Source organism: Tiliqua scincoides, chromosome 4 (genome assembly GCF_035046505.1).
Source record: "Tiliqua scincoides isolate rTilSci1 chromosome 4, rTilSci1.hap2, whole genome shotgun sequence".
Lineage (NCBI taxonomy): Eukaryota > Metazoa > Chordata > Lepidosauria > Squamata > Scincidae > Tiliqua > Tiliqua scincoides.
Genome location: NC_089824.1, coordinates 147,575,639 through 147,602,326, shown reverse-complemented (window position 1 = coordinate 147,602,326; position 26,688 = coordinate 147,575,639). Strand labels below are relative to the sequence as shown.

The 26,688-nt window shown below is 45.1% G+C and overlaps 1 protein-coding gene across 2 annotated transcripts in view; it reads right to left on the bottom strand.

Annotated features, from left to right (window-relative positions):
- The window catches only part of LRRC40 (leucine rich repeat containing 40), a 39,518-nt gene extending 13,280 nt beyond the window's left edge, over positions 1-26,238 (bottom strand). The window contains exons 1-12 of one of the 2 annotated variants that reach the window (XM_066624986.1): positions 26,063-26,238; positions 23,588-23,769; positions 22,178-22,251; positions 21,125-21,254; positions 18,052-18,175; positions 16,760-16,902; positions 10,779-10,951; positions 9,972-10,062; positions 9,831-9,876; positions 6,859-6,970; positions 5,855-5,962; positions 4,749-4,859 (exon numbers count right to left, since the gene is read on the bottom strand). In XM_066624986.1, coding sequence (XP_066481083.1) covers positions 4,749-4,859; positions 5,855-5,962; positions 6,859-6,970; positions 9,831-9,876; positions 9,972-10,062; positions 10,779-10,951; positions 16,760-16,902; positions 18,052-18,175; positions 21,125-21,254; positions 22,178-22,251; positions 23,588-23,769; positions 26,063-26,222 — 1,454 coding nt within the window. In that variant the 5' untranslated portion in view covers positions 26,223-26,238. The remainder of the gene's footprint in view (positions 1-4,748; positions 4,860-5,854; positions 5,963-6,858; positions 6,971-9,830; positions 9,877-9,971; positions 10,063-10,778; positions 10,952-16,759; positions 16,903-18,051; positions 18,176-21,124; positions 21,255-22,177; positions 22,252-23,587; positions 23,770-26,062) is intronic. The other variant, XM_066624987.1, reaches the window with a different exon arrangement.
- Between the last annotated feature and the right edge of the window lie 450 nt (positions 26,239-26,688).

Here is a 26,688-nt window from a genome sequence, read left to right as displayed (position 1 = left end):
CCAGGATCCTCTGGAGCTGAGACGCCACCACCCGCTCAATCACTTTGCCCAGAAATGGGAGGTTCGAGACTGGCCGATAATTATCCAACATAGAGGGCTCCAGAGAGGGCTTTTTCAGGAGGGGGCGAACCACTGCTTGCTTTAATGCCAGAGGCATCACCTCCTCCCTCAAAGACGAATTTACTACCCTCTCTGTCCACTCAGCCAGTCCCTCCCGGGCAGATCTAACCACAGATCCAACGGGCAGGCGGATGGCCTCACACTCCAAAGGATCCTATCCATATCCTCAGGTTCTACAAGCTGAAAAGAATCCCACAAATCAGGATTGACAGGTGCCACGGGGACATCACTAGACATTGTCAACATGGAGTCCAAGATGTGGCGAATCCGAGCGATTTCATTTATTTATTTATTTATTTTCCACATTTTTATAAAGTGCCTGGCAAAGGTGTTACAGCGGACCTCCGTGTGGTCCTCCTGATCCACTGATGGGGTCTGACGGAGGAGAGCCCGCACCACACAGAACAGTTCCGCTGGCCGGCTATGTACGGACGCGATAGTGGCAGAGAAGAAGTGCTTCACTGCCACTATCGCCACAGAGTAGGCCCTGTAGTGAGCCCTAGCCTGTGTCCGGTCGGATCTGTCACGAGTCTTCCTCCACTGTTGCTCAAGACACCTACCCTGTCGCTTCATCATTCGAAGCTCCTCGGTAAACCAAGGAGCCACTTTGACTCTGCTGGCTGGGAGGTGTCGCTCAGGAGCAATCTCATCCACAGCCCTGGCCATCTCTGTGTTCCAGAAATCAACCAGAGCCTCAGATGAGTCACTGGCAGCAAGAAAATCCCCAAGAGCCCTCAGGAAACCATTCGGATCCATCAGTCTACAGGGGCGAACCACACAATAAGGTTCTCTGCAGAGACAGGAGGCCGCAACAAGTCTAAACCTTACCAGGAAGTGATCTGTCCATGACAACGGAGTGATGTTGATCTCCACATCCAGATCACCATCCCTTTGCCCAGACAAAAACACCAGGTCTAGCATGTGTCCCGCCTCATGGGTTGGGGTAGAGATCTTTTGTGACAGGCCCATGGTTGCCATGGCGGCCATGAAATCCTACCTCTGGGGCCTCGGCGTGCACATTGAAGTCCCCCAACACCAATAGGTGGGGGCCTCCAATGCAACGTCCGAGATCAACCCAGTCAGCTCAGGCAGGGAGACTGTTGGGCAGCAAGGTGGACGATACACCAACAGAATCCCAATCCTGTCCCGCCCTTCCAATGAGACATATAGACACTCAAACCCAGTGAATTGCCAGACAGGGCTCCTGGCAAGGGAGATGGAATCCCTGCCTGCCTGTTCTCCCTCCCTCAGGCCGCAACCCTCTCCACACTATCCTGGGAGTAAGCCCCATTGACTACTATGGGACTTCTGAGCAGACAAATTGGTTGGAGCTCTCAGGTTGCAGTCCTCTCCACACTTTCCTGGGAGGAAGCCTCACTGACTATTTGTGAGTAGACCTGCATAGGAGGGAGCTGAGGCTGCAGCCCTCCAAACCTTCCTGGGAGGAAGCCCCACTGACTACAGCAGGGCTTACTTATGAGTAGACCTGCACAGGAGGGGGCTGAGGCTACAGCCCTCCACACCTTCCTGGGAGGAAGCCCCACTGACTACAGCGGGGCTTACTTGTGAGTAGACCTGCACAGGAGGGGGCTGAGGTTACAGCCCTCCACACCTTCCTGGGAGTGGGACTCCCAGGGACTACAGGGGGGCTTGCTCGCGAACACACCTGCCGGGTGTGGGCTCCTACTCACCCGTCCTTGCACTTGACCTTGAGCAGGCTTCAAGGCTGCAGTTCCAGGCACCGTTTCCTGGGAGTAAGCCTCATCCACTGTAATGGGGCTTACAACTGAGTAGACACGCACAGGAGCAGGCTCCAAGGCTGCAATCCCAGGCACCGTTTCCTGGGAGTAAGCTTCATCCGCTGTAATGGGGCTTACAACTGAGTAGACATGCACAGGAGCAGGCTCCAAGGCTGCAATCCCATGCACCGTTTCCTGGGAGTAAGCCTCATCCACTGTAATGGGGCTTACAACTGAGTAGATGCGCACAGGAGCAGGCTCCAAGGCTGCAATCCCAGGCACCGTTTCCTGGGAGTAAGCTTCATCCGCTGTAATGGGGCTTACAACTGAGTAGACACGCATAGGAGCAGGCTCCAAGGCTGCAATCCCAGGCACCCTTTCCTGGGAGTAAGCTTCATCCACTGTAATGGGGCTTACTACTGACTAGACACACAGGATGTCTCCTCTGTTGTGGAGGAAAAGCCTCTCCTTGCGCTGAGTGGGGAGCTGCTCAGGGAAAGGCGGGCTGCAAGGGCTGGCAATGGCTGAGGAGGAGGGCGTCCTGCTGGAGAGTTGGGGAAGGGAAAAACAGGGACCTTAAGCCTGCAGAGCAGGCTAAATTGAAAAGGGAAACCAATGCGGGGCAGGTGGGGGTGAAGGGAGAGGAAGGCAGTGAGCTCAGGGGGCGGAGAGAAGCAGCCTGCCCTCCCAACACAGGTGCCTCCTGTCACCCCCTTTGCCACTTTCACCTGGACTTCAGAGCCACAGCAAATGGCTGAAAGAGCCGCATGCAGCTCTGGAGCTGCAGGTTGCCGACCCCTGCACTAGGCGAAGAGCTACGGGCAAAGAGCCCTTTGGCTCTTGCCCTTTGGCTTGCGCCTCTGGCAAGCCAGAGGCCCCTTGTAGGCTCACCTGAAGGGAAAGAACAATGGGGCCTTCAGAGCTGCTGCTGCTTTCCAGCACAGGTGTTCCCAAGATGCAGGCTCTCAAGCTGCAGGTATGGCTGAAAACCTTACTGCTTTTGGAGGGGGAGGTGTTATTGCAGGCAGGCTACAGAGGAAATTCATTTGGTGGATCAGGACTGGCTTCTGCTTATTTAATTATTTGTTTTACTTTAATTATTTATACTTATTTATTTTAATTTGCCTGATGATATCACTTTCACCATGACATCACTTCTGGTGGGTCTTGGACAGATTGTCATTCTAAAAAGTGGGTTCCAGTGCTAAAAGTTTGAGAACTGCTGCAATAAGGTATTAGTAAGTTGACACCCTGGGGGGGTGACACCACTAGTGACCAAAATCACTAAAATCACAGTTTGGAGGAGTAATACCATCATGTTATACATCAATCAATGCGTAATTTCATGCAGAATGTGTTCTATCAAAAGGTACAGCCAAAAAACCAGTGGGGGCAGTGATGGTACATCACCATGCCCATCATCTGGGGCCCCACCCACAGCATGGGGGATGACGCACTGGCATCTCGCACCGGGTGACGCCACTGCTCCCTGGTCCTCCCCAGACAATTCTCCTCTAGAGGACTGTCCCTCAGAAAAACTGAGTTCAAGGCCCCGATGTCCCATGGCAGCAACTGGTGAGTGCTTGGACTTGGTATCATGTGTGGCTCCCCGTGGCTTAGAGTGTTTAAGACTCTTCTTGCACCTGGGGGCATCAGAGTCTGAGGCAGCAGAAAAATCAGACCCCTGCGGGGCTAAGGGTGAACAGGGAGGGGTTCTGAGATGTTTAGCCTTGCCCTTGCCCGTCAATGGAGGACTGCGATGGTTGAGCGGCAGAGCTGTGTGCAGCCATCCTGGCATCTATAAGTCCCTCCAGCCATTACATAATGTGTTCTCTGTCTGCGCTCCCTATGGAAGAAGGGGCTGCAGGAGTCTTGGGTGCCTTGTGAGTGCGTGCCAGAGATTTGGCTAATCTGGGTATACCTGAAGTGCCCAGGTCAGGCAGGCTGGACTCAGAACTTGCGTCGGAAGACATGGTGAGTTCAGCAGAAAAAATTAGCAGTTAAAAATGGGGGGGGGGGGTTTAATTTATTGGGGGGGGCAATTTAACAGCCTAAGCCAAGACACAAAAGGGGGTACTTCAAAATTCACCCAGACCAGGTCTCACAACAGTTGTACCAGCCAGAGCCAAGACACAAACAAGGTCCCTAAAATGGCTTCCCAGCCCTTGCACTTACAGTTTTGGCAGGAAAGGCAGGACCAGGCACCAACATGTACCAGCAGGCAGCAGCACAAAATGGCGCCCGCTCCTCTGTGGAGGCGCCTGAAGCTGGGGTTCGTGGGGCAGAACTGGGCGCTCAAGATTTGTGGAAGGGGTCTGCCTGGTCTCACCCATGATGCTGCGTTAGCGCTGGGGAGACCTGGGGGGGAAATCTGCAGCCCCCCCTTCCCTCTTGCCACCTCTGAGAGGCGCAGACCAGGCGCGCCAAAACAGCTGCTACCGCTGCGTCCCGAGGCAGGCGCGGGGCTGCCGCGCTTCAGGGACCTCGGAGCAGCAAGGCATGGACGCAGGCTGGAAGCGCTGCTGAGTGGAGCGTGCCTGTCTGCTCCGGAGAAGCCTCCCGCCACCCCAGCTGACAAGCCTGAGGAGGGGGGGAGAAGAAGGTGCGGGAGAGGAGAAAAAGGCGCGCTGTGCAGGAGAGCTCCAAAGGGCGACCAGCCTGTGTGCGAGGCAGGAATGATCTGGGTCCTGGTCCTCGCACACAGGGAGCTCCACCCTTTGGATTTTGACCTGCCTACAGGATGCGATGAGAGACATTCCCATTTGTCAGGAATGCCCCCGTCTCCACCAGGGAATTCAAACTTCATTCATGCATTTATGATGAAGGAACCATTAATGGAATTCCATACTTCAAAGACATCTTAGAAACAATGTTCAAATAATCACCTACCTGACATCCAAATGTGTCAATCTGTGAAGCATACAGAGCTCCAGGGAAATAGAAGACAGCTTATTGAAACCAAAACTGATATCACAGACAGATTCTTTTAGCTCCACAATTCTGCAGACAATTGTAAAACAATTATATAATTCAGATCTTAAGGTTAGGACTTTTTATAGCTCAATTTTTTCCCCATATTTCGTGCCATTTTAAAAGAAACCCAATTAATCAGACTGTATTTTAGCCTTTCACCATTTTATAACTCATAATGAAGTTAAAGAGCACCAGAATTAACCGCAAAAGTTTAATCCCAACCAAATATTATAAAGTCCCTCAACAAAACAAGCTGGACAGTTGCTTTTCAGAACTAGAAACACATTTACTTCCAAGACTTAGAAGATACACAGAACAAAACAAAGAAGAGGTAGACTTGTTTGAAAGTCTGTGTCCCCCATCACACTGAGCCCTCAAGGTGGTGTATGGTACGTAGAACCATTTTACTTCTACAGGATACAGGTGGGCCCAGTTACTGGCAAAGAGGTTCCTTCTGAAGTGGTGGGGGAAAGAGTTCCTGTCTCTATCCATCCCAGCATGGAGTCTGTTCTCCCAGTAGCTGTTGCTGATGGCTCCTTGCAGTTCTTTTTAGCCTAGGAAGGAATCTCCTTTTGCTATGCAGAACCACTTCAAAAATTTATTTTTGTATATACTGTTTTTCTGCACTTTATTATTATTAAAAATAATCTAAGACTGATAACTGAAAGGTATTGCCAATGGATCTGTTTTTTCTTGCTTAATATTAAGAACTGACATAATGCATCCAAAGAGTAGTTGATGAGACATGATGCTGTTCGCTGGCTTAAGCCATGAGGATTGAGCACTGTAAACAGCCTGTACGTGAGACTGCCTGCTGATCAGTGTAAATGGCTGCCTCATATTTCATGGGCTATAAGTGCAATTAATAAGTAAACAGAAAAAACACATATTTGTCTCTTCTCTGCCTTACAAGAGTTTGGTGCACCTGAAACTAGTAGATTCATTTTCCTTCCAAGGCCAGAAGCACAGCTAAAGTTGCTTTGCAGTAAGGAAGAGTAGCATAAATAGTAGAACTTTAGTACCTGGGAGGAATTTCAGTCAGATGATTCTTGCTGAAGTTTACAGTAGTGACTGGATTGTTTCCAACAGCATTAAATACTTCATCTGGAATCACAGCAGCCTGTTTCTCACTAAAGAACCATTTTTAAGTCAGAAAGATACTGATTACCAGTCTCATTTACTAGACTGTTCCTTCTTTGATGGAACACCAGTAGAAATTCAGTGTAGCACACATCAATGGACTACTCATAGGACCCTTACAGATTCACATAGGAAGCTTCCTCTACCAAGTCAGAGCACTGATTTAACTAGTTTAGTATTGTCAACATAGACTGGCAGTGGCTCTTCAAGGTTTTTGTTAGGAATGTTTGCAAGCCCTGTATGGAAACAATGGAGATTTAAGCTGGACCTTTCTGCATGCAACACTGGTGAGCTACCACTAAAGCTACAGTCCTCCTGAAAGCAACATGGCTGAGGAGAAATTTAAATCTGGTTCCCTCTGGTATTCCTTACACACCCCTAGCCACTCTGGCTCTCCATAACATAGTTTCTCCCATCACACAGCTTGACTCTGATTTGTTTTCAGTTTTGATAGTTGAGAACAAATCAGAGTCAAGCTGTGTGATGGGAAAAACTATGTTATAGAAAGGCAGTGTGGCACAATTGCTAAGGTGTGTGAAGCCACTGTGGTCCTGGTAGCCCCAATGGCTCCTATTTCCTTTAAAAGACACAGATCAAACAATAAAATTAACATATCTTGTTTGGCTGCAAGGCCAAGACACAAAATTCTACAGAGAGAATTTAAAAAGAAAGAATGGGACAATTCATGCTGGAAGGGCAGGCAGGAGTAGCTGGCAAAAGAGCCCTGTAGCCCCCTCTTTTAACCATCACTGTGGAAAGAATCGCATTATCTCTGTACCAACATTCTTCAATCTGTCTCAGGACACACCACACAGCTGAAAACTGCTCATAGCATTTTTTTTCATTTATAGGTTCCAGAGACTTATAAGCTTAAAAATATACTTACCTATAATCTAATGTTTTTAATGTAGTGATAGCATGCAAGTTAATCTTTGATTGACTTGGGAGAGTCATGGCTGTCTTAGGCAAGTCTTCATTTGGACTAACTGCATCATCTTCTAAAAATAACCAGAGGTATAACTTTTAAACAAGGTGTCTAAAGAAGACACAAAACAGTGGAACCAAATGATTACAATAGTTATTTACTCAATTTTACCACACAGGCTCAATTGCAAGTCATAAATGTAATCTTTAAAATCAGTCAATTCTTTTTTAGCTTTATCCCATCTATGTTTTGTCAGAAATAAGTCCCAGAGTTTAATGTATTCATAGGATTTTGGAAATTCTAAGTAGGCAAGGCAAGTTGCTTAAAAAAAATGCTTTTTTTTCTTTTTTTGCTTCAAAAATTGGGATCTGGGTTCCAGAATGGTCTACAAATACTCACCACTTACATACTGTTTTGCTGCCTTTCACAGCCTCAATCACTTACTTTAGTGTCATCTTTTTTCATAAACTGCATGTTCTTTTTTGCTAGCCACATGATCCTGACCATTAGAAGATCACACAGCCAGTGCAATAAGATAATGCCATGTAACTGAATCTAACAGAGCAAGTCTATCTCGTGCTGGAACAGGCAGGCCAAGAGGCCTGCACTATATCCTGGCAAGATATATCCTATATCTTTGGGCAAGATAGGTACCCAAAGTAGCTCAGTCAGAAGTAAGAGGAAACTCTTCCCCGGACCCCTAGGTAAGCCATTGCAGCCCCAATGGGTCTCCTCATACTTGTGCCACCTCTTGAGGTGCTGTTTGGGAATGGGGGCTAGGATCTGGCATATCTGCCAGGTCACAGCCCCGCCTCCTGCTCCCCGCCCCGAGACCGCCCTCCACCCGCCCCAGAACACCTCCCTCCCACCTCCTCCCACGCAAGGCTCCCTGTCAGAGTCAGCATGGAGGCTGGATTCAGCCTCTGTGGGCCGGCGCATGTCCCTGCGCCAGCCCAGTCGACTCTAAAGGAGGGCAAACACATTTGCAACCCTACTGGGCCAGCCCAAGGGATTTGCGCCAGCCCAAGGGTGAGCTAGGATTGTGCCTTAAATTACAGAGTTATAAAACAGACTCAGAGCATGATGCATTTACCTTACTCTGAATGAGTGTGGTGAAGGAAGTTGCACAGTAAACACTTCTGTTTCTGTTTGAAGCCCCTTCTAATCCCACGGAACACTAAACAAGTACTTTCACATGGATTTACTGCTCACAAAAAAATTCTTCCCAGATTTCACTTACAAACATAACTAACAAAAGCCAACCAAAAGAGATCTTATATGGTGTATCTAGAACAGTGGTTCCCAAAGTCCTCCTTAGGAGGAGGGAACCACATAAGTATTTCTTGGTGTGGGAGGATCGCAACAACGCAATCCCTGGATCGCGCTGCTGTCAGGGACAGGAGGGTTTGTTGTTGTTTTTTTACTTCCCTCCAGCCTGGGTCTGGGAAGCTCTTCAAGCTTCTGTAATTGTGAAAAAAAGAACAAGGGTACTTCCGGTTTTCATCATGAAACCATTTTTTTTCTCTTTTCCCCACAATTACAGAAGCTTGGGGAGCTCTGCAGAGGGCTTCCCAGACCTTCTAGTACATAAGTGCTGGATGGAGCTAAGTAAACAAAACCCTCCCATCCCTAGAAGCAGCACAATCCTGGGGATCGTGTTGCTGCCTTCCTCCCTCCCTGCCCCTTAAAAGAGAAGGGATGTGCTTCCCTGGCTGGTGGGTCACGACCCACACGTTTGAGAAACCAATGACCTAGAAGACACTCAGGGTCCAAGCCTATATAATATTCCAGCACTGATGCAGTTGTGCCAAAGGGATATGTGCTATATCCTGCAGTGGGAGGGGGGGCAGTCACGGAAGCCTCCTCAAGATAAAGGAACATTTGTTCCCTTACCTTGGAGCTGAATTGCAGTTGCATTTGAGCTGGAAAGTTGGACAGGACTGAGCCATCAAGCTTGTTGTTTGCAAAATGTCCAAAATACAAGAGTTTCATGTTCTGAAGGTGTAAAAACTGGATTATATTGGATTATTGTATATCCAGACAAGTACGATGGCCACAAGATCTACATAATAGGTAACTGAACTCTGCATGCCATTACTATACCATGACAATGAAGCAGATGGCTTCAAGTGGATTATTAACACATAAATTGTGTGGCTACATAAGTATCTGATGATTCATGTGTTCAAAATTGCAAGAAATTCAAAAATGCATCAGTAGAAAAAGAACTAAACAGCATGATCTGCGACTATCTAGCATGTAAAGTTTGGCTCAATACATTACCATTACATTTGAGCACATTTCCTAGCAACAGGTACAAAATACACATTTGATACACATATTTTAGGGGAAAGGTCACAACCATTAAATCCCTTTACAAAAGTCATACAGTCCAGGGTCAAAGGCGACTAAATATGGTCAAAGGCTTACATACCCCAGTGGGCTTGACATTTTGGTTTAGAAAAGCAGCCTCTGACATATCATATACTGTTTTGAGAACTTCCTCTGCTTTTCAGAGCAGTTATACTATACAACAGCACTGAAAGGCTGCCAATTTGAGCTACAATTCAAAGCCTTTTTGGCAATCAGAAACTATGACTAAAATCCAGTGATCTAAGAACTACAGTATTTTCATCTTCCACCATCAAGTTCTTTTTTATGCAGTTAATCTAGAATTCAAACACACAACAATTTTTCTGGAAATTTAGTTGTCCAACTGAACTAGAGATTTCACCTTTCAAAAGAAACCACTTTCTTCCAACATGTGCTTTAAGAATACCACCCATTATAGCAAACTTGGAAAAGAGGGAAAGCTACCCAAGTACAGCGATTTTGATGAATGACATATCTAGTTGTGATAAATTAATAGTTAATTAACAGCTATTTCAAGGGCTTATTTAAAATAATCTTCTATTTTTAAAGAAAACCTTTACCTTGTATTTTACTTTGAAGGTACTTCAGAATTTCTTGTGTTCCTTTCTAAAATGGAGCAATAAAGTAACAGAAAAGATTGTCAGTTGTAACATCTTTTTAAGGGATAGAATTAACATAGTATGCAAGTTTTGTACGTTTACCTGCAGAACATCCCTTCGAATTGTTCTTAAAGGGTTTCCTTCTAGGGCGAGAAACTTCAGCTGAGACAAGTTCCCCAGCTTATAAGGAAGACTGTGGAGATATAATACTTCTTTTTACAAAGTGTTCTCAAACAAGAACAGAAGATTTAGCAATATTCAGTTCTCAATGACTCAAAATTTTGAACCTCATAACTAGAAAACTTTCTTCATAGGTCATGTATTAACAGTCTATTTTCCAGCAGGAAAATATGGACTGTAGATAACCAAGTTTATCTTCCTCTAAAGCAGGGGTGTCCAAAGTTTTTGGCAGGAGGGACACATCATCTCTCTGACACTATGTCAGGGGCCAGGGAAAAAAATGAATTAATTTACATTTAAAATTTGAATAAATTTACATAAGTTTACATAAATGAATATATTAAAGATGTACTTATATGAATGAATGAAGGTCTTGCAATACCTCAAGACCTATAAAAGGCCTTGCACAAAGCAAGACTGGCCTTTCCTTTGCTGCCCCTACTGCATCACAGATGTGAAACAGCAAGCAGTGGAGGGAGCCCTCATCCCACAGCTCACGCGAGAGGTCAAACAGTCGCCCTCATGCTGAGAGCAGTTGCGTCGGGCCAGTGCAGGCTCCAACAAATCTCCGGAGGGCCAGAGGCTCATTGGAGACTGGGGGCTCCCTGAGGGCCGCATTGAGAGTTGTTGAGGGCCGCAAGTAGCTCCAGGGCTGGGGTTTGGGCAACCCTGCTCTAAAGCAAGGAATACCACTACATAGGTCTTCCTATCACATTTAACTAGTCTTACCTCCTAAGATCATTGTTGGATAGGTCTAGTCGCTCTAACCTCTGTAGCAGAGTAATTTCATCAGGCAAGGACTTTAGCTTATTATCTCTAAGTTCCAACACACACAAGGAATTAAGATGCTTCAGGTGTTCAGCACTTAATGCTTCAATCTGATTTTCACCGATATGCAATTCCTAGAGGAATAAAAATTAAATACGGTCATTAGTATCTAGCATGATGAGATTCATCTCAAAGGCAGCACAGAGCATACCAACATATAGCAGTTTATAATCCACACCACGTCCTGTAAACAATAAATATTTACATATTTAATTCAGATATTCTGACATAGGGAATCACTGGTAACCTTGAACATAGTAGGGCTGTATACAGAACAGTGGTTCTCAAACTCACTAGGAGTCCGAGAACCACTTATAAGTATTTGCGGGGGCAGGGGCTGGAAGGGGGTGTGTGTCCCAGTAGCCTCGCAGCTATTATGGTGCCGTGGGCACCCTTAGGCTTGTCACTGAATCTAAGGAGGGCTGCAAGCCTCTGAAAGGATGCAGGAGGCAAGCAGCCCCCTCTGCAGGTCTCCCCCCAAGCTCCATTTCGCTCCAATCTGCAGGTCAGAGACCAATCTGGGGGAGACCTACAGAGGGGGCTACGGGCCTCCCGCACTGTTTCCAAGACTTGCAGATCCCCTCAGGTACAGTGACAAGCCTCTAGGTGCCCACGGCACCACAACTGCTGCGGCGCCGCTGGGGCACCCATTCCTGGGCCACTTCCCTTAAGGGGAAATGACCCATTTTTGGGCCCTTTTTTTGGTTCTATTCTATTCTATTTTTTGGTTCATGACCCACCAGTTTGAGCACCACTGATACAGCTTCATTAAACTGAGTATAATGTACTGCCAGATTGGTTACTTTGAGGCTGGTAAAAGTGGTCTGTTCCTCTTACGTGACAAAACCGACCCAGTTAGTACTACTTTTATGACTCTACCTATCAAAGAACATGAACATTTATTTTCTATCTAATGAAGATAGCTATGTAGCTCAGTAGTCATGGTACTTTTACAAGAGGTGGGACCAGGGTAGGGTATAGCTATGGAAAAAGGACAGACTAAAAAGAACAAAGGAAAAAGGACAGATTAAACAGAAAGATGAAGCACCTTCTAGTGCTAATTGAATCTAACAAGCACCTGGAAAGAAAAACTTGCCTTGGTTGCCAGTCATAAAAGAGATTCTGTATAAGAATATTTTAAAGAACAACCTTCCCTAGGTTTAAAAAAAAGAAAAAGCATGCTATGGCAAGGGAAAAAGCCTAGAGTCAAATTTAAGATTATGCAAGATGCGACGGATTGAGGAGGACTAGCCTTGCCAGATTTGAAGACTTATTATGCAGCACGTGTCTTTGGTTAAAAGAATGATTGCTGTTACAAATAAGAGATTGTTGGATCTAGAAGGTTCAGACATAAGGTTTGGATGGTGGGCAGGAGCCTGGTGGTGAGTCCTACGAATGTGCCTTACGGCATGTTTGCGACTGTGGTTGGCGGCATGGAGCTGTGCTGCTGACCACAGGATTGGGCTCTTAGTTGTCAATGGTTTCAGTATATACAGCTTTTGGTGATATTCAGAGTGGATAAGAAAATGTAAGGTTTTGAAGATTGTATGTTTCTATTGGAGAGTCAGTTACGTCTGGTAGAAGAACAACTCATTACTAAAATGTATAAGTTATTGTTAAAATATGAGACAGAAGAGGAATAGGTTAAAGCAGAGGTGTCAAAGATAAGGCTCGCAGGCCGAATCCGGCCTGCAGAGCAATTCTGGACGGCCCCCCAGGCTTTGGGGGAGTTTGGGGCTACTCCACCCCGCTCGCTCCAACCGCGAGCACAGCTCTGCGGCCGGAGAGAGTTCCGAGGGCTGGAGCAGCCGCGCATGGCGTCTCCCTCACCCTCGGCTGGAAGTGGCAACTGAGGGCTGGAGCAGCCGCACGCAGCATCTTGGCTGGCAGGCAGGCAGGAGATGCTTTGTGGTAGGGTGGGGGGCTGGGGGTGACTGGCTGGCTGGCAGGCAGGGGATACTTTCTGGTAGAATGGGGGCTGGGGGTGACTCGCTGGCAGGCAGGCAGGGGACACTTTCTGGTAGAATGGGGGGTGGGGGGCTGGGGGTGACTGACTGGCTGGCAGGCAGGGAATGCTTTGTGGTAGAATGGGGGTGGTGGCTGGGGGTGACTGGGAGGCTTGGCTGGGTGGCAGGCCAGGGATACTTTGTGGCAGAATGGGGGATGGGGGTGACTGGCTGGCAGGCAGGGGATGCTTGGTGGCAGAATGGGGTCTGGGGTGGACTGACGCAGAGGATGCTTGGTGGCAGAATGGGGTCTGGGGTGGACTGAGGCAGAGGATGCTTGGTAGCATAATGGAGTCTGGGGTGTGGTGAGGCAGAGGATGCTTGGTGGCATAAGAACATAAGAACAGCCCCACTGGATCAGGCCATAGGCCCATCTAGTCCAGCTTCCTGTATCTCACAGCGGCCCACCAAATGCCCCAGGGAGCACACCAGATAACAAGAGACCTCATCCTGGTGCCCTCCCTTGCATCTGGCATTCTGACATAACCCATTTCTAAAATCAGGAGGTTGCGCATACACATCATGGCTTGTGCCCCATAATGGATTTTTCCTCCAGAAACTTGTCCAATCCCCTTTTAAAGGCGTCCAGGCTAGACGCCATCACCACATCCTGTGGCAAGGAGTTCCACAGACCAACCACAAGCTGAGTAAAGAAATATTTTCTTTTGTCTGTTCTAACTCTCCCAACACTCAATTTTAGTGGATGTCCCCTGGTTCTGGTGTTATGTGAGAGTGTAAAGAGGAGTGGCAGAATGGGGTCTGTGGTGGGGTGAGGTAGCAGAGCAAGGGAGAAGCCTCAGCTTTTTAAAAAAACAGGAAGTATGTCACAAGTGACATCACTTCCTGTGTTCAGGTCACTTCCGGGTGCCACATTTGGAGTTCGGCCCTCAGTAGGTGCCCTGAATCCAATGTGGCCACCAGGATGAAATGAGTTTGACACCCCTGGGTTAAAGAGTATATGATACAATGGGCAAGAAATGTTGGTCATGAGATATTAAGGTTTACATTCAAAGTAAATTTCAAAGAGAAATTTTATAAAATGATGTACAGATGGTATTTGACTCCAGATAGATTGGCAAAAATGTATGAAAATCTACCAAACAGATGTTGGAAGTGTAAAAGACAAGAAGGAACGTTTTATCACTGGGGTGGACCTGTACAAAAGCGAAAAAATATTTGATACACCAGCAAATGTAGCTGATATTGAAGGTAAACTGAAACCAGAAGCTTTTTTGTTTGGAATATTGGATGATTCAATTCAGAAAGACTATGAAACTATGTTTTTATATATGACAACTGCTGCAATATTGTATGCCAAATACTAGAAAGTTCCAAAAATACCCGTATTGGAAGACTGGTGGTTAAAGGTATTGGATCTGGCAGAAATGGACAAATTTAAAATTCTTCTTAAAGACAAGTCAGTAAAATCTTTTATGGACAACTGGAAACCATTCATGGACTTCCTGCACATTGAGGGGAAAGTGGGCCAAGTGATTTATGGATTTGATGAGTAGATAGGAGTTAACTTTTTTTTTCTATTTGTGTGGATAATGTACTCTACAATAGGTGTAGATTGTTTAAGATTTGACAATTAATTTTTTGTATGATTTTGTAATAGAACGAAGAAATGTAGTTCGAGATCTCTGTGCCTGTCACATAACTTGTAATGTCTTTTTAATTTGTGTGTAATGTCTTTTTAATGTGTATGTAAAAAAAAGAAACATTAAAAATTCAGAATAAAAAAGAAAAAGAACATGCAGCCAAATTTAAACACTGCAACAAATAGATACAAGGGCGGTGATTCACCACAGGCAACCGCCTATAAGTCGACCCCACAGATAAGTCGAGGGCAAGTTTGAGCCAACAATCATGGAATTTTCTATGACCCCCGGATAAGTCGGGGTTAAACTTAGGGGGGTGTCTGACTATAGTTTTGTCTGATTTTACCAGAGGCCAGATCCTGAAAAATAACCTACCACTAATTGTTACCTAAGAACCGTAGTCTCTAATTTATTAAAAACACAGTAAAAGATTATAAGATACATTTTTATTCTTTTTTAAATTCTGGTCTTCACCTTTTTATAAACACTATCAGAGTAAGTGCACTGTAAACAACATACCAGTGGTTCCCAACCTGGTATTCCTGTACTCCCAGGGACACTCAATAGGACCTTTAGGGGTACTTGAAAAATAATGGAATAATGGCAGAAAAGGGCAGGCCGTGCTCCAGAATGCATGGCCAGGAAGGGAGGTAGCTAGTTGGCTGTGAAAGCCCCACCAATAGCTAGTTTTTGGTCATCAATTCATGTATGCACCAGTGATTGAAAACCAGCACAGTAAAAAAGCTGAAACATAATATGGGAAGTGATCAATCACCCAGAATTTCTCAGCAAACTTCTGGTGCAAAACAATGCAAAGGCAGAGTCTTCTGTTCTTCAAACAGATGAAAAGAGAAAATTTGTGATGAATATATGAAATCTGGGCTTTCATATGGAGGAGATGAGGGCTTGCCTTACTAATTACAAACATTTTGCTAATAGGAAGGGTACAATTTATGGAAATGGGCTGCCAAGGGATATGCAAGTGAAAAAGGTTGAACCATGAATCAAATCCACCTTTAAGGTGTCTGGTGTGTTAAGCCAGAAGCTCTACATACAGCATATAACACATAACTGGGAGTGTGCAATTCAATTCACAGCAGAGAGATGCAGCTGCACATATTTGCAGCCCTTTTTACTCAGAAGTAGACCCACTGCTATCCATGGGTGTTATTCTTAAGTAATGGTGCACGAATTGTAGCCTGGGAAGGAGGGTCCCATCCTGGTGTTTCCAAAAACAGACCTGGTTTGCAAGCATTTGCCAAGCAGAACCAGACTGCAGCAGAAGGAAGGAGATTAAAAGGTTAACTTTGGCTGAAATTTCCCAGTTGCCATAGAAACGATCTCTGCCCTGCCTGCCTGCTGCTTGAGAAACTTGGCGCCTGCCTGCCACTTGAGAAATTGAGAAATGCCTGCCTGCCGCTTGAGAAATGAAACTTTTCAGAGTTGAAAGACTTTGCCCTCTGATTGAGATAAGGTGAAGTGATAATTTAAGCTTGATTACTTGGCAAAAATTTCACGTACTATACGTGAGTATCTACGGTATTTTTTTCTTTTTTAGACTTGTAAAGCTAGGTGGATCCTTGTATTGATATGGTTTAAATATAAGAACTTAAATTGAACTGGGCACTGGGTAGGGCTGAAAATCTTACTGACATTTTGTGAAGGGGGTGTTATTACAGCTAGCCTACAGAGAAATTCACTTGGTGGAACAAGGGTGGCTTTCCCTTATTTAATTATTTACTTTAACTTAATTATTTATAATTATTTATTTTAATTTGCTTGATGATGTCACTTCCGGTCATGACATCACTTCTAGTAGGTCCTGAACAGATTATCATTCTAAAAAGTGGGTCCCAGTATGTATTTAGTATGTATTTTAAAGAAAATATTGATTTAAATCAGACTTTTTTCCTAGGTGATTTTAAATCAGCTTGATTTAAATAAGTTACTTTGTCTGGGGGTTTATGTACTATGGATTATTTGGGCTATGCAACACTCTGATGTTTTGTCTATTACAGTGTTTTTACCTATTTTATTGTTTTAGTTTTATTATTAATTTTTTATGATTAAAATTAGTGTATTTTTAATATTGTTAGATGCCTTGAGCACCACTGGGGAAAAGTGGGATGCAAATTTCTTAAACGAAATTAAGAAATTAATCCTGATTAAAATACAGTAACCTTATTACAAAAGGCTTACGAAAATATATTTCAAAACTACAATCCATTAAATGCACACGCAGGCACCAAAGCTACCTACAGAGGATAAACTTTACCTTTAAAAATTTGCATGAAGGAAGCTCTGGCAGGTAAGTCAATTTATTTCTCCTTAGATAAAGTTGCTCCAACGATATCATATTGGCAAGTTCAGGAGGTACTGTTTCCAAGTAGTTTTTAGTGCAATCAAGCTGTCTTAAACCTAAAGGGACAAATGGAGAAAAAAGTATCAATTCAAGAGCAAATCAATAAGATGGCTTTGCTAAAGAAAAATGGCAGGATATAGGCACATTCTATTCACAATTTTTTTTTTGAAGGGGATTTATAATATACTTAAGATCCCAGGCAGACTGATATACGGGGAGGGGGAGATATTCAGGAAAGTGGGTAGAAAGGTCCTGCTGCATGAACAGAATTCAGCTCATGTTTCTTTGGATCCAAGTCACTATCTGTACCTGTCCAAGATGTTCCAAATACAGGGGTAGCCCAATCCCTCAGACACATTGTGCAAGCCCCCATGCCAGCTCAGGAAAGTCACAAACATGCTATAACTCATGAGCCAACACACACAACAATGTGTGCCAGCCTATCGGTGCCAGCTCCAGTCCCTGCACAGGCCGATACACGAGTGTTGCAACAGGTGGTTCAGGAGATGAGAGATGGTGGGAGTGCGTTCCAGAGTGAAGGGGCATTTCTGAGCAGAGCAGGGCAAAACGGGAGGGGGGGGAGAGATCAAGCCCAGGAGGGGATGGGATCAGCAGTGGCAGTGCACTCCGTATCCTAACCCCCACTCCTGGACCTCAGAGCCCTACACAGGCTGCTCGAATTTGCACCAGCTAAATAGCTGCTATGGATTCGAGTAGCCCCTTGGGGCAGGCTGGGGTATTACACAAGGTATGGGTGAAAATATTCCCTTACCTCCAGCCCACTCCTACTCTGCATAGGATACAGTTCAGGCCACGTGCACTGGTTGTATCCGGCGCAGGTTAGGACTGCGCTCTAAACAATTAACACATTACCAACAACTTTATAGAGAGAGTTGCCATCATTTCCTCAAGAAAATGCATTGTTCTCTGAAGAGCAAAATTTTCAATTATAATTGATTGCAATCTTCAGCCTCTGTAGGCTTAGGATTCTTTTCACTGCTTATCACAGGGAAGTTTGGTTGTACACAGACCAGTAATTATGTACTAGCTTTGTTTAAGAGTGGGTTTTGGCACATTTTTCAACTACATGAACAAAATATTGAGAAAATAGTAACATACTTTTAAAGAAAATTCCTATTACTACCAGAAATACAAGCCAACAAAAGATGTGAATTTATTTACAAGGCATAATTAAACTCCCTTACTTTTCATTGCACTGATTTCTGCCGGTAGACTCCTCAACTGATTACAAGTTAAATTGAGACGCACCAAGCTTGTAAGTAAAGCAAAACTTGTAGGAATATTAGCAATATGATTGTTGGAAATATCCTGATAAAAAAAGAAATAATTGCTTAAGAACTGAGAAAATAATTTTAAAACCACGTTTTTCCCTTTAAAAAAATAAATAAATAAAGCAAATACAAGGACACAATATACATGCCTACAAAGTAAAAAAGAAAGCTGCACTTTATTTCTGTAAAAATATTTATAACCTGCATTTTCTCCAGTTAGGGACTCAAAGACAAAAGAAATTGTAAAAAATGATCAATACAAATTATACAATTGAACACAAAAAGCAAGAGTAGCCTCAAAACTGTTTCCAAAGCAAAAAGAAACAAAACAGAAGAGGGAGAAACCTGATCAAGAAAGCCCAAGAGATGTTTTGCAAGACTAACAATATTAACTTGGAAATTATTATTCTGTTATATTACAAATATAACCAATCTTCCTGCAAACTGATCTAAATGTTGACTTCATTGGTTCTCCTGCAATACAGCAGTTTGTTTAATAAACTTAACCTGCAATCTTCTATACACTTACCTGAGAATAAGGTCACTAAACTCAACAGCAACAGTCTTCCATAGAATTGCATCCACAGGATTAAATGGATGCGAAAGGAGTGGCAGCCATTCACAAAAGCAATCTCTATAAATGCAAGCTCCTTCTGAGAATGGAAGCAGTGTTCTGTTTAGGGGAAAGTTTATGTACATGAACTGTGCTTATGTGAATGGAAGCATTACTGTGGATTGCCACCTTAAGAACATAAGAACAGCCCCACTGGATCAGGCCATAGGCCCATCTAGTCCAGCTTCCTGTATCTCACAGCGGCCCATCAAATGCCCCAGGGAGCACACCAGATAACAAGAGACCTCATCCTGGTGCCCTCCCTTGCATCTGGCATTCTGACATAACCCATTTCTAAAAACAGGAGGTTGCGCATATACATCATGGCTTGTACCCCATAATGGATTTTTCTTCCAGAAACTTGTCCAATCCCCTTTTAAAGGCATCCAGGCTAGACGCCATCACCACATCCTGTGGCAAGGAGTTCCACAGACCGACCACACGCTGAGTAAAGAAATATTTTCTTTTGTCTGTCCTAACCCGCCCAACACTCAATTTTAGTGGATGTCCCCTGGTTCTGGTATTATGCGAGAGTGTAAAGAGCATCTCCCTATTCACTCTGTCCATCCCCTGCATAATTTTGTATGTCTCAATCATATCCCCCCTCAGGCGTCTCTTTTCTAGGCTGAAGAAGCCCAAACGCCGTAGCCTTTCCTCATAAGGAAGGTGCCCCAGCCCCGTAATCATCTTAGTCGCTCTCTTTTGCACCTTTTCCATTTCCACTATGTCTTTTTTGAGATGCGGCGACCAGAACTGGACACAATACTCCAGGTGTGGCCTTACCATCGATTTGTACAACGGCATTATAATACTAGCCTTTTTGTTCTCAATACCCTTCCTAATGATCCCAAGCATAGAATTGGCCTTCTTCACTGCCGCCGCACATTGGGTTGACACTTTCATCGACCTGTCCACCACCACCCCAAGATCTCTCTCCTGATCTGTCACAGACAGCTCAGAACCCATCAGCCTATATCTAAAGTTTTGATTTTTTGCCCCAATGTGCATGACTTTACACTTACTGACATTGAAGCGCATCTGCCATTTTGCTGCCCATTCTGCCAGTCTGGAGAGATCCTTCTGGAGCTCCTCACAACCACTTCTGGTCTTCACCACTCGGAAAAGTTTGGTGTCGTCTGCAAACTTAGCCACTTCACTGCTCAACCCTGTCTCCAGGTCATTTATGAAGAGGTTGAAAAGCACTGGTCCCAGGACAGATCCTTGGGGCACACCGCTTTTCACCTCTCTCCATTGTGAAAATTGCCCATTGACACCCACTCTCTGCTTCCTGGCCTCCAACCTGTTCTCAATCCATGAGAGGACCTGCCCTCTAATTCCCTGACTGTGGATTTTTTTCAGTAGTCTTTGGTGAGACCTTTGGAGTCTACATCCATTTATACCATTCTGTTAAAGATGGTGGTATTATTGACGCGCCAAATCAAATGCCCCATCGATGTCTCTAATCAAAAAGGATACTATCACACTGGAAAAGGTGCAGAAAAGTACAAGCATAACAGAGTGTTTAAGGAATTGTAGCACCTTGCACAGAAATAAAGAAATGAAAGCATTCAGAGCTTTGTAGTTTAGGAAAGAAGCTTATAAAATTGTGCATGATAATAGAGAAACCAGAGACTAGTTTTGTCTCTTGTAATATTATAACTTGAGGCCACCCAATGAAATTAACTGACAATAGATTCAGGACAGACAAAATAAAGGACTTCTTCCCAACACATATAACTGGTTTACTGAATTTACTATCACCTGATGTGACAATGAACATGGGCTTAGATAACTTTAAAAGAGGATTAGATCCATTAATGGAAGAGAGGTCTCTCAATGGTTTCTAGTCATGAAAGTCACATGAATGCCAACTGCTGAGGGGAGAAGGCTATCGCTGTCATTTGCTGCTTGTGGGCCTCCTAGAGTCATCTGGTTGCCCACTGTCAGAAATAGGATACTAGAGAAGCTTTGGCCTGATCCTGAAGGACGCTTTCTTAACACATTCCATTAACTTTTTCCATGGATCCTTTTCACAAGATAAAACAGAATTGTGGACAAGAGTTTTCATATAAGAAAGTCTTGATGTACTTTGAAATTAATAAGATAACTAAAGTCAAACACTAGGCAAATCATAGTACACTGCAGGCAATAGAGACTTTAAAACATTATCTTTGAAGTTATATAATAGTTTTTCATAGCAAGACAGTCAAACAATCAAAAACAGACACTGCACAGCTACTGATACAGAACCACTACTAATACTGATGTAGAACCTATGAAATGAAAATTAGTAATAGTAATCTCTGCCTCCAAATGATAAAGTTATAATAAAAGCCTAAGTTTAGTAAAGAGTAAGTAAAGAGTTCTACTTACTAACTCTTCCAAACTGATAAGCTGTCCAAATTCATCTGGCAAGTGACTCAGTTCATTATGCTGAAGAAACAGACTCCTCAGGTGCTTTAGCTGCATCAGCTCTTCTGGTAGAATTTTCAGTTTATTATGACTATTGATAAAATAATTCTACTTAAAAATGCATCAGTACAACCTTGATTTAAAGTTATTAGTTCACTAGAACTTTTACTAGCCTGGCTGTCCAAATGTGTAAACACCACCCTGATCTGTGCCAGTTTTAAAAAAGCCAAATGTATAAACAAGCATGTACTACATCAAAACAGGCTAGCCAATAAAGGTTGGCGACATAGCTACAAATACACTGACATGTCAGATCTGCATTAGAAATAGAAAAATGCAATAATACTTACCTAGCAAATTCATGAAAAATAGTCTGTGGATTTTGGGATGTGTTATATAGCTAGTATATAATACAAAATCCCATCCATTTCATTGTGTTTAAGAATTTTAACAAGTATAACTCTACAAACATGACAAAGGCTGCAATCTATGCACAATTACTAGGGAATCAATCCAATTGAACTATGTGGGGCTTATTTCAGAAGAAACATGAACAGAATCTGGCTGCAAGAAAAAGACCTGATAAGTGTTTCTCAGGACCACCTGACCACAAGAGCTTACTTCTCTTTTCTGCTATAAGAGTTGGACAGCCCAATCCTCTCCCCCGTCCCCGACATGCCCCCCTCCCCAGAACGCCTCCCCCATGCCCCTGGCCATGCCCCCGCCTCCCGTTCTGCAGCCCGGGAGCAGAACATTTGTTCCTTTAAACATTTGTTCCTTTACCTTGGAGCTGCATCAGCTCTTAAAAGTTGGATACGTTTGGGCCTTCAAGCTGCTATCCTATACAAATTTACCTGGAAGCAAGTCCCACTGAATTCAGTTGGCTTATTTCTGCATAGATATCCCTAGGATTGCAGAAATCATTCTGGCTTGCAAAGATTTTCTTAGAAATGAACACTGAACTGATTTCCACATGTTCTTGTGTTTTGTGTAAGAAGCTGAAATGACATTTACCTCACATTAAGTTTCTGAAGGTTTTCCAGTGAACCTATAGCAGAAGGAAGAGAAGTCAACTGATTATCATGCACCTAAAATAAAAAAGAAATGATAAGTTATGTTAAAATATTTGGATTTTTATAATCAGCTGATTTCTATGTTTTTATTACACCCAGGTACACAAAAGAGGCTTCAAGGACTAAGCACATGATACCTGCCACTGCTTATGCTAATTAAAAATATCAGGACTTTTAATCTTCCAGAGCTCAACTGCCTTTGCAATATTTTCAGTGCAGGTTTAGGCTTTTGTAATGATAACATCAGTATAACATTTATTAAACCAGAATGCCCATGTTTCTTATTTTTAGCTATTTATTCAAAAATTACAGTTAATGGCACAATGAGCTGAAATAAAAGATAGGAACTGGAAGAAATCGGAAAGTGCAGAAGAAAGACATTCTTATGCAAAAAAATGGCATTCCATGTAGAAATTTACCAGTTTAGACTCAAAAGGCCCCAACCTATCCTACTTTCTACAAGGGCAGCCCATGTGATAATTGGGCTGTCCCAGAGATGGAAGGAGGAATCACAAAGCAAGGGGATAGAGCAGAGGATGGGGGTGCAGGGGATGAGGCAGACCGAGGTGGGTAAGAAAAGGAGAAGGAAAAAACTGCCAACGTGCTGGGAGAGCCCAAATATCATGCAGGTCACCCTCTTAGCGGTGCCACTTTTGCCAAGGTGTCACTTTTCAGAGCATCTCTCATCTGCTGAACTGCAAAGTGATACCTTGGCAGATGCAGTGCTGCTAAAAATCAGCCCTATGTACAACTGGGCTCTCCTATACCTTGAAAATGCAATCAAAATCTGCATATTTTCTCTTCTGTCATTTGCAGCTAATGAGTTACTATATGAGAAAAAAGTGCTCATTTCTGGTCATCCCCTGCTTAACAGCATCACTTCCTGCTTAATGACACCACTTCCAGCCCTCAGCAGGCACCGTGAATACTATTCAGTCTGTTGTCTGAAATAAAACTGACACCCCTGCACTAAGGAGCTCAGGATGGTATTCATCTTATCCTCAAAAACAACCTGTGAGGTAGATAAGGGTGAGGGATCATGATTAGCCCACTGTCACCCAATGAACTTTATGTCTGAGCAAGAATTTGAAACTGGAGGTCTCCTGTCTCTACACCACAGTGGCTCACTAATTTACAAATCTAGGCTCAAAGATAGGCTTGAATGCTGCTTTTATTAATGAAATGAATCACAGGTGTATCTTTCCTACAAAATATATACATACGCTTCCAGAGTGGAATACACAAGTAAACTCATACAGCTTAAAGAGAGTAGGAGAGACCTATTTCCCTCACTCCTTGTTATCATCTGACACAATAACAAAGCAACATTCATTGGGATTATTGTACTCACATCCAGCACTGTGAGAGCAGGTAAGAGTCTGACATCATCAGAAAGACACTGCAGTTTGTTTGAAGATAAGATTAATTTGGTGAGATCTGTTTGCTCCCACCACCGATCAGCAGCACCAAAAGAGAGATTTTGATGGGCTTCTTCTGGAGTATCCAAATTTATCCGCCATACATGGAGAGGTACTACACAAACAAAATAATTCATTATCACAAATGAGTGCATGTAGCAATTATACATTACATTTTGCTGTTGTTGTTCCAAAACTTCTCACTGATTTACAGTTGAATTTGAAACATGTTCACTCAGAAGTGTGTCCCACTGAACTCAGCCTTACTCCCCAGTAGATGTATTTAGAACAGCAAAAATGACAGCACAATCCAATGCATCCCAGAAGTAAGTTCTATTTATTTCAATGGGACTTACTCCCAGATAAGTGTGTATAAGAGAGCCCAATCTGGAGCTCGGCACTCCGGCTTTCTGCCAGAGCGCACTGTCGCAAATGTGCCGTAAGGCACATTTGTGAGGTTTACCGCCTGGCCAGCGCCCATGCTAGCCCAGCACCGGCTGGCAATGGGCTAGTGCCGGGAGGGCACCTGTCCTCCGCTGCTCAACGGTCACATGGGCCGCTGAGCTGCGGCATGGTGGAAGGGTACGGGGAGAAGGCGTTCCAGGGAGGTGTGGGGAGGGCGGAGAGAAGGCAGGTGGGAGGCATGACGGGGAGATGGTCAGATAGAGGGCGGGCGGGAGGCATGCCAGGGGGAGGGAGCAGGGAGGCAGGAGGTGGGTTTGGTGGAGCTCAGCCGTACCGGATCCTGTTGTGCAGGATCGGCGCCCTACACGAACTCCTTTACTTTACCGCCAACCTTTTGGCAAGCGGTAAAGTGAGTAGCCTCATTGCGGGGCTGCTTCCCTTACCCAGGAGAAGGGGATGAAAGTCCCTTTCTCCTGAAGCACCGCCCGCAGCAGCCTGAGGTGTGCAGGATGCGGCAGCAGCCGTTCTTGGCGCCGCTGCAGCCACGCACCCCGGGCAGCTCAGGATTGGGCTACGAGGCTACACACAGGATTGGGCTGTGATGGACAAACAAACAGGGCAGGGTGCAGATGGTGGCTACTTGTGGTGTGTTTGTGAAGCCCTGAAGGAGTGTCTGAGAGCCCAAGGGCTTCTAGGGACGCAATTTGAGAAATGCTGCTCTGTGTATAGTGTGCAGCAGTGTTTCTCAAACTGTGGGTCAGGACCCACTAAGGGGGTTGCAAGCCAATTTCAGGTGAGTCCCCATTCATTTCACTATTTTATTTTTAATATATTAGACTTGATGCTACCCTGGTCTGTGACTGCATTTGGGGAAATGTTGCAGACCTGTACTTTTAACAAGCTACTATGTATATTATTTTAACAATGATAGTAAATGGAACTTACTCCTGGGTAAGTGCCGGTAGGTTTGCAGCCTAGGATTGTCAAAAAATTTCCTGCTTGATGATGATGTCACTTCCAGTCATGACATCACTTCCGGAGGGTTATGATATACTGTCATTCTAAAAAGTGGGTCCTGGTGCTAAATGTGTGAGAACCACTGGTGCACAGGATGGCTCTGAAAGTTTTATAGCAAAAGATATGGGATTTAAGAGCAAAAAAGGATGTGTCAAAAATATTTCTCAACTTGCTCTGCCTACACACTGTTCCCAACTTATATTCTGTGCAGTGTAATCAGAAACCTATTTAATATAAATATGAAGGCTTCACAGCCAGTATTTGTGACATTGAAATGAACAATGTTTGGTGGATGGGTTGTGGTCATTGTGGGTGCCTCACACGATGGGGGTGCTTTTCGAAAGACTCCAGGGGGGAGGCTCTGCCTCTCCACGTCCCTGTCAGGCATCATATTTCTTTTACTTCTCACACTCTTATGCCGCCCTTCCTCCAAAGAGCCCAGGGCAGTGTCCACGGCACTCCCCTCGTTTTGCCTCACAACAACCTTGTGAGGTAGGCGAGGCTGAGAGAAAGTGCCTGGCCCAAAGTTACCAGGCAGCTTCATGGCTGGATCTTCCACCTCCCAAACCACCTCACCACCCTGGTTGTGTCTAAGATATACTTCCAGCCACAGCCCCCTCCTGCTGTGGACGTCAGCCTTGCTCCTGAATGCGAGGCAGCTGGAGGGAGTCTTCAGGAGGCCTGGCGGGGAGGGAAAGAGTGGGCGTGGCCTCGGGGACCGTTCCTGAGGCGATGAGTAGGCGTGGCCTCAGAGACCGTTCTCGAGGGAAAGAGTGGGCGTGGCCTCAGAGACCGTTCCTGCCAGCCCGCGTTCCGGCGAGAGCGGACAGTGACTCCCAGCGCAGCGCGCGCTCCTCTGACTTGACCGCCCTGCAAGCTCCAGCGAGGGCAGGAGGGGCTCTAGCCACACGGCACGGGCTGCAGCCTCGCCCCCCCCCGCCTGCAGACGTGGAGCTTCCCCTCAAGCCCCTCCTCCTCCTCCTCACCTTCGCTCAGCTCCCGGCCAGACAGGTTGAGCTGGCCGCTCTTCCGGGCGGCCCGAATGAGGCCCTGAGGCACAGCCGCTCCCTGGCCGTCGGCGCCCTCCTGGCCCCGCCTGAAGCCGGCCAGAGAGTTGCCCGCGCCCCGCCTGCGAGCGCCGGACATCGCCCCTGCCTGGGCTCCGCAGGCCTCTCGCTGCCAAGCTGCAGAGCGCGCCCAACTGACTGAATGGCGCCTGGGCGGGGGTGGTAGGCGGAGCGGAGCGGCCGGCTGAACAGTGGCCAATGGGGGTGAAAAGAAGGGCCCCTTCGAGGGGAGGCTGCCGTAGCTCTGAGAGGGTCCAACAGGCCGCTTAGAGCCTAGACCTATGCGTGTCTACTTAGAAGTAACTCCCATTATAGTCGATGGGGCTTACTCCCAAGTAACCGAATAGGATTGCAACCTTAGGGCCCAAGCCTAGGCATGTCTACTCGGAAGTAAGTCCCATTGTTGTCAATGGGGCTTACTCCCAGGTAAGTGTGTATTGTTTGCAGCTGCAATCCTATGGCTGTAATCCTATCCACACTTTGGGAATAAGACCCATTGACTCTAATGGGACTTCTGAGCAGACACGCGTAGGATTGGGCTCTAA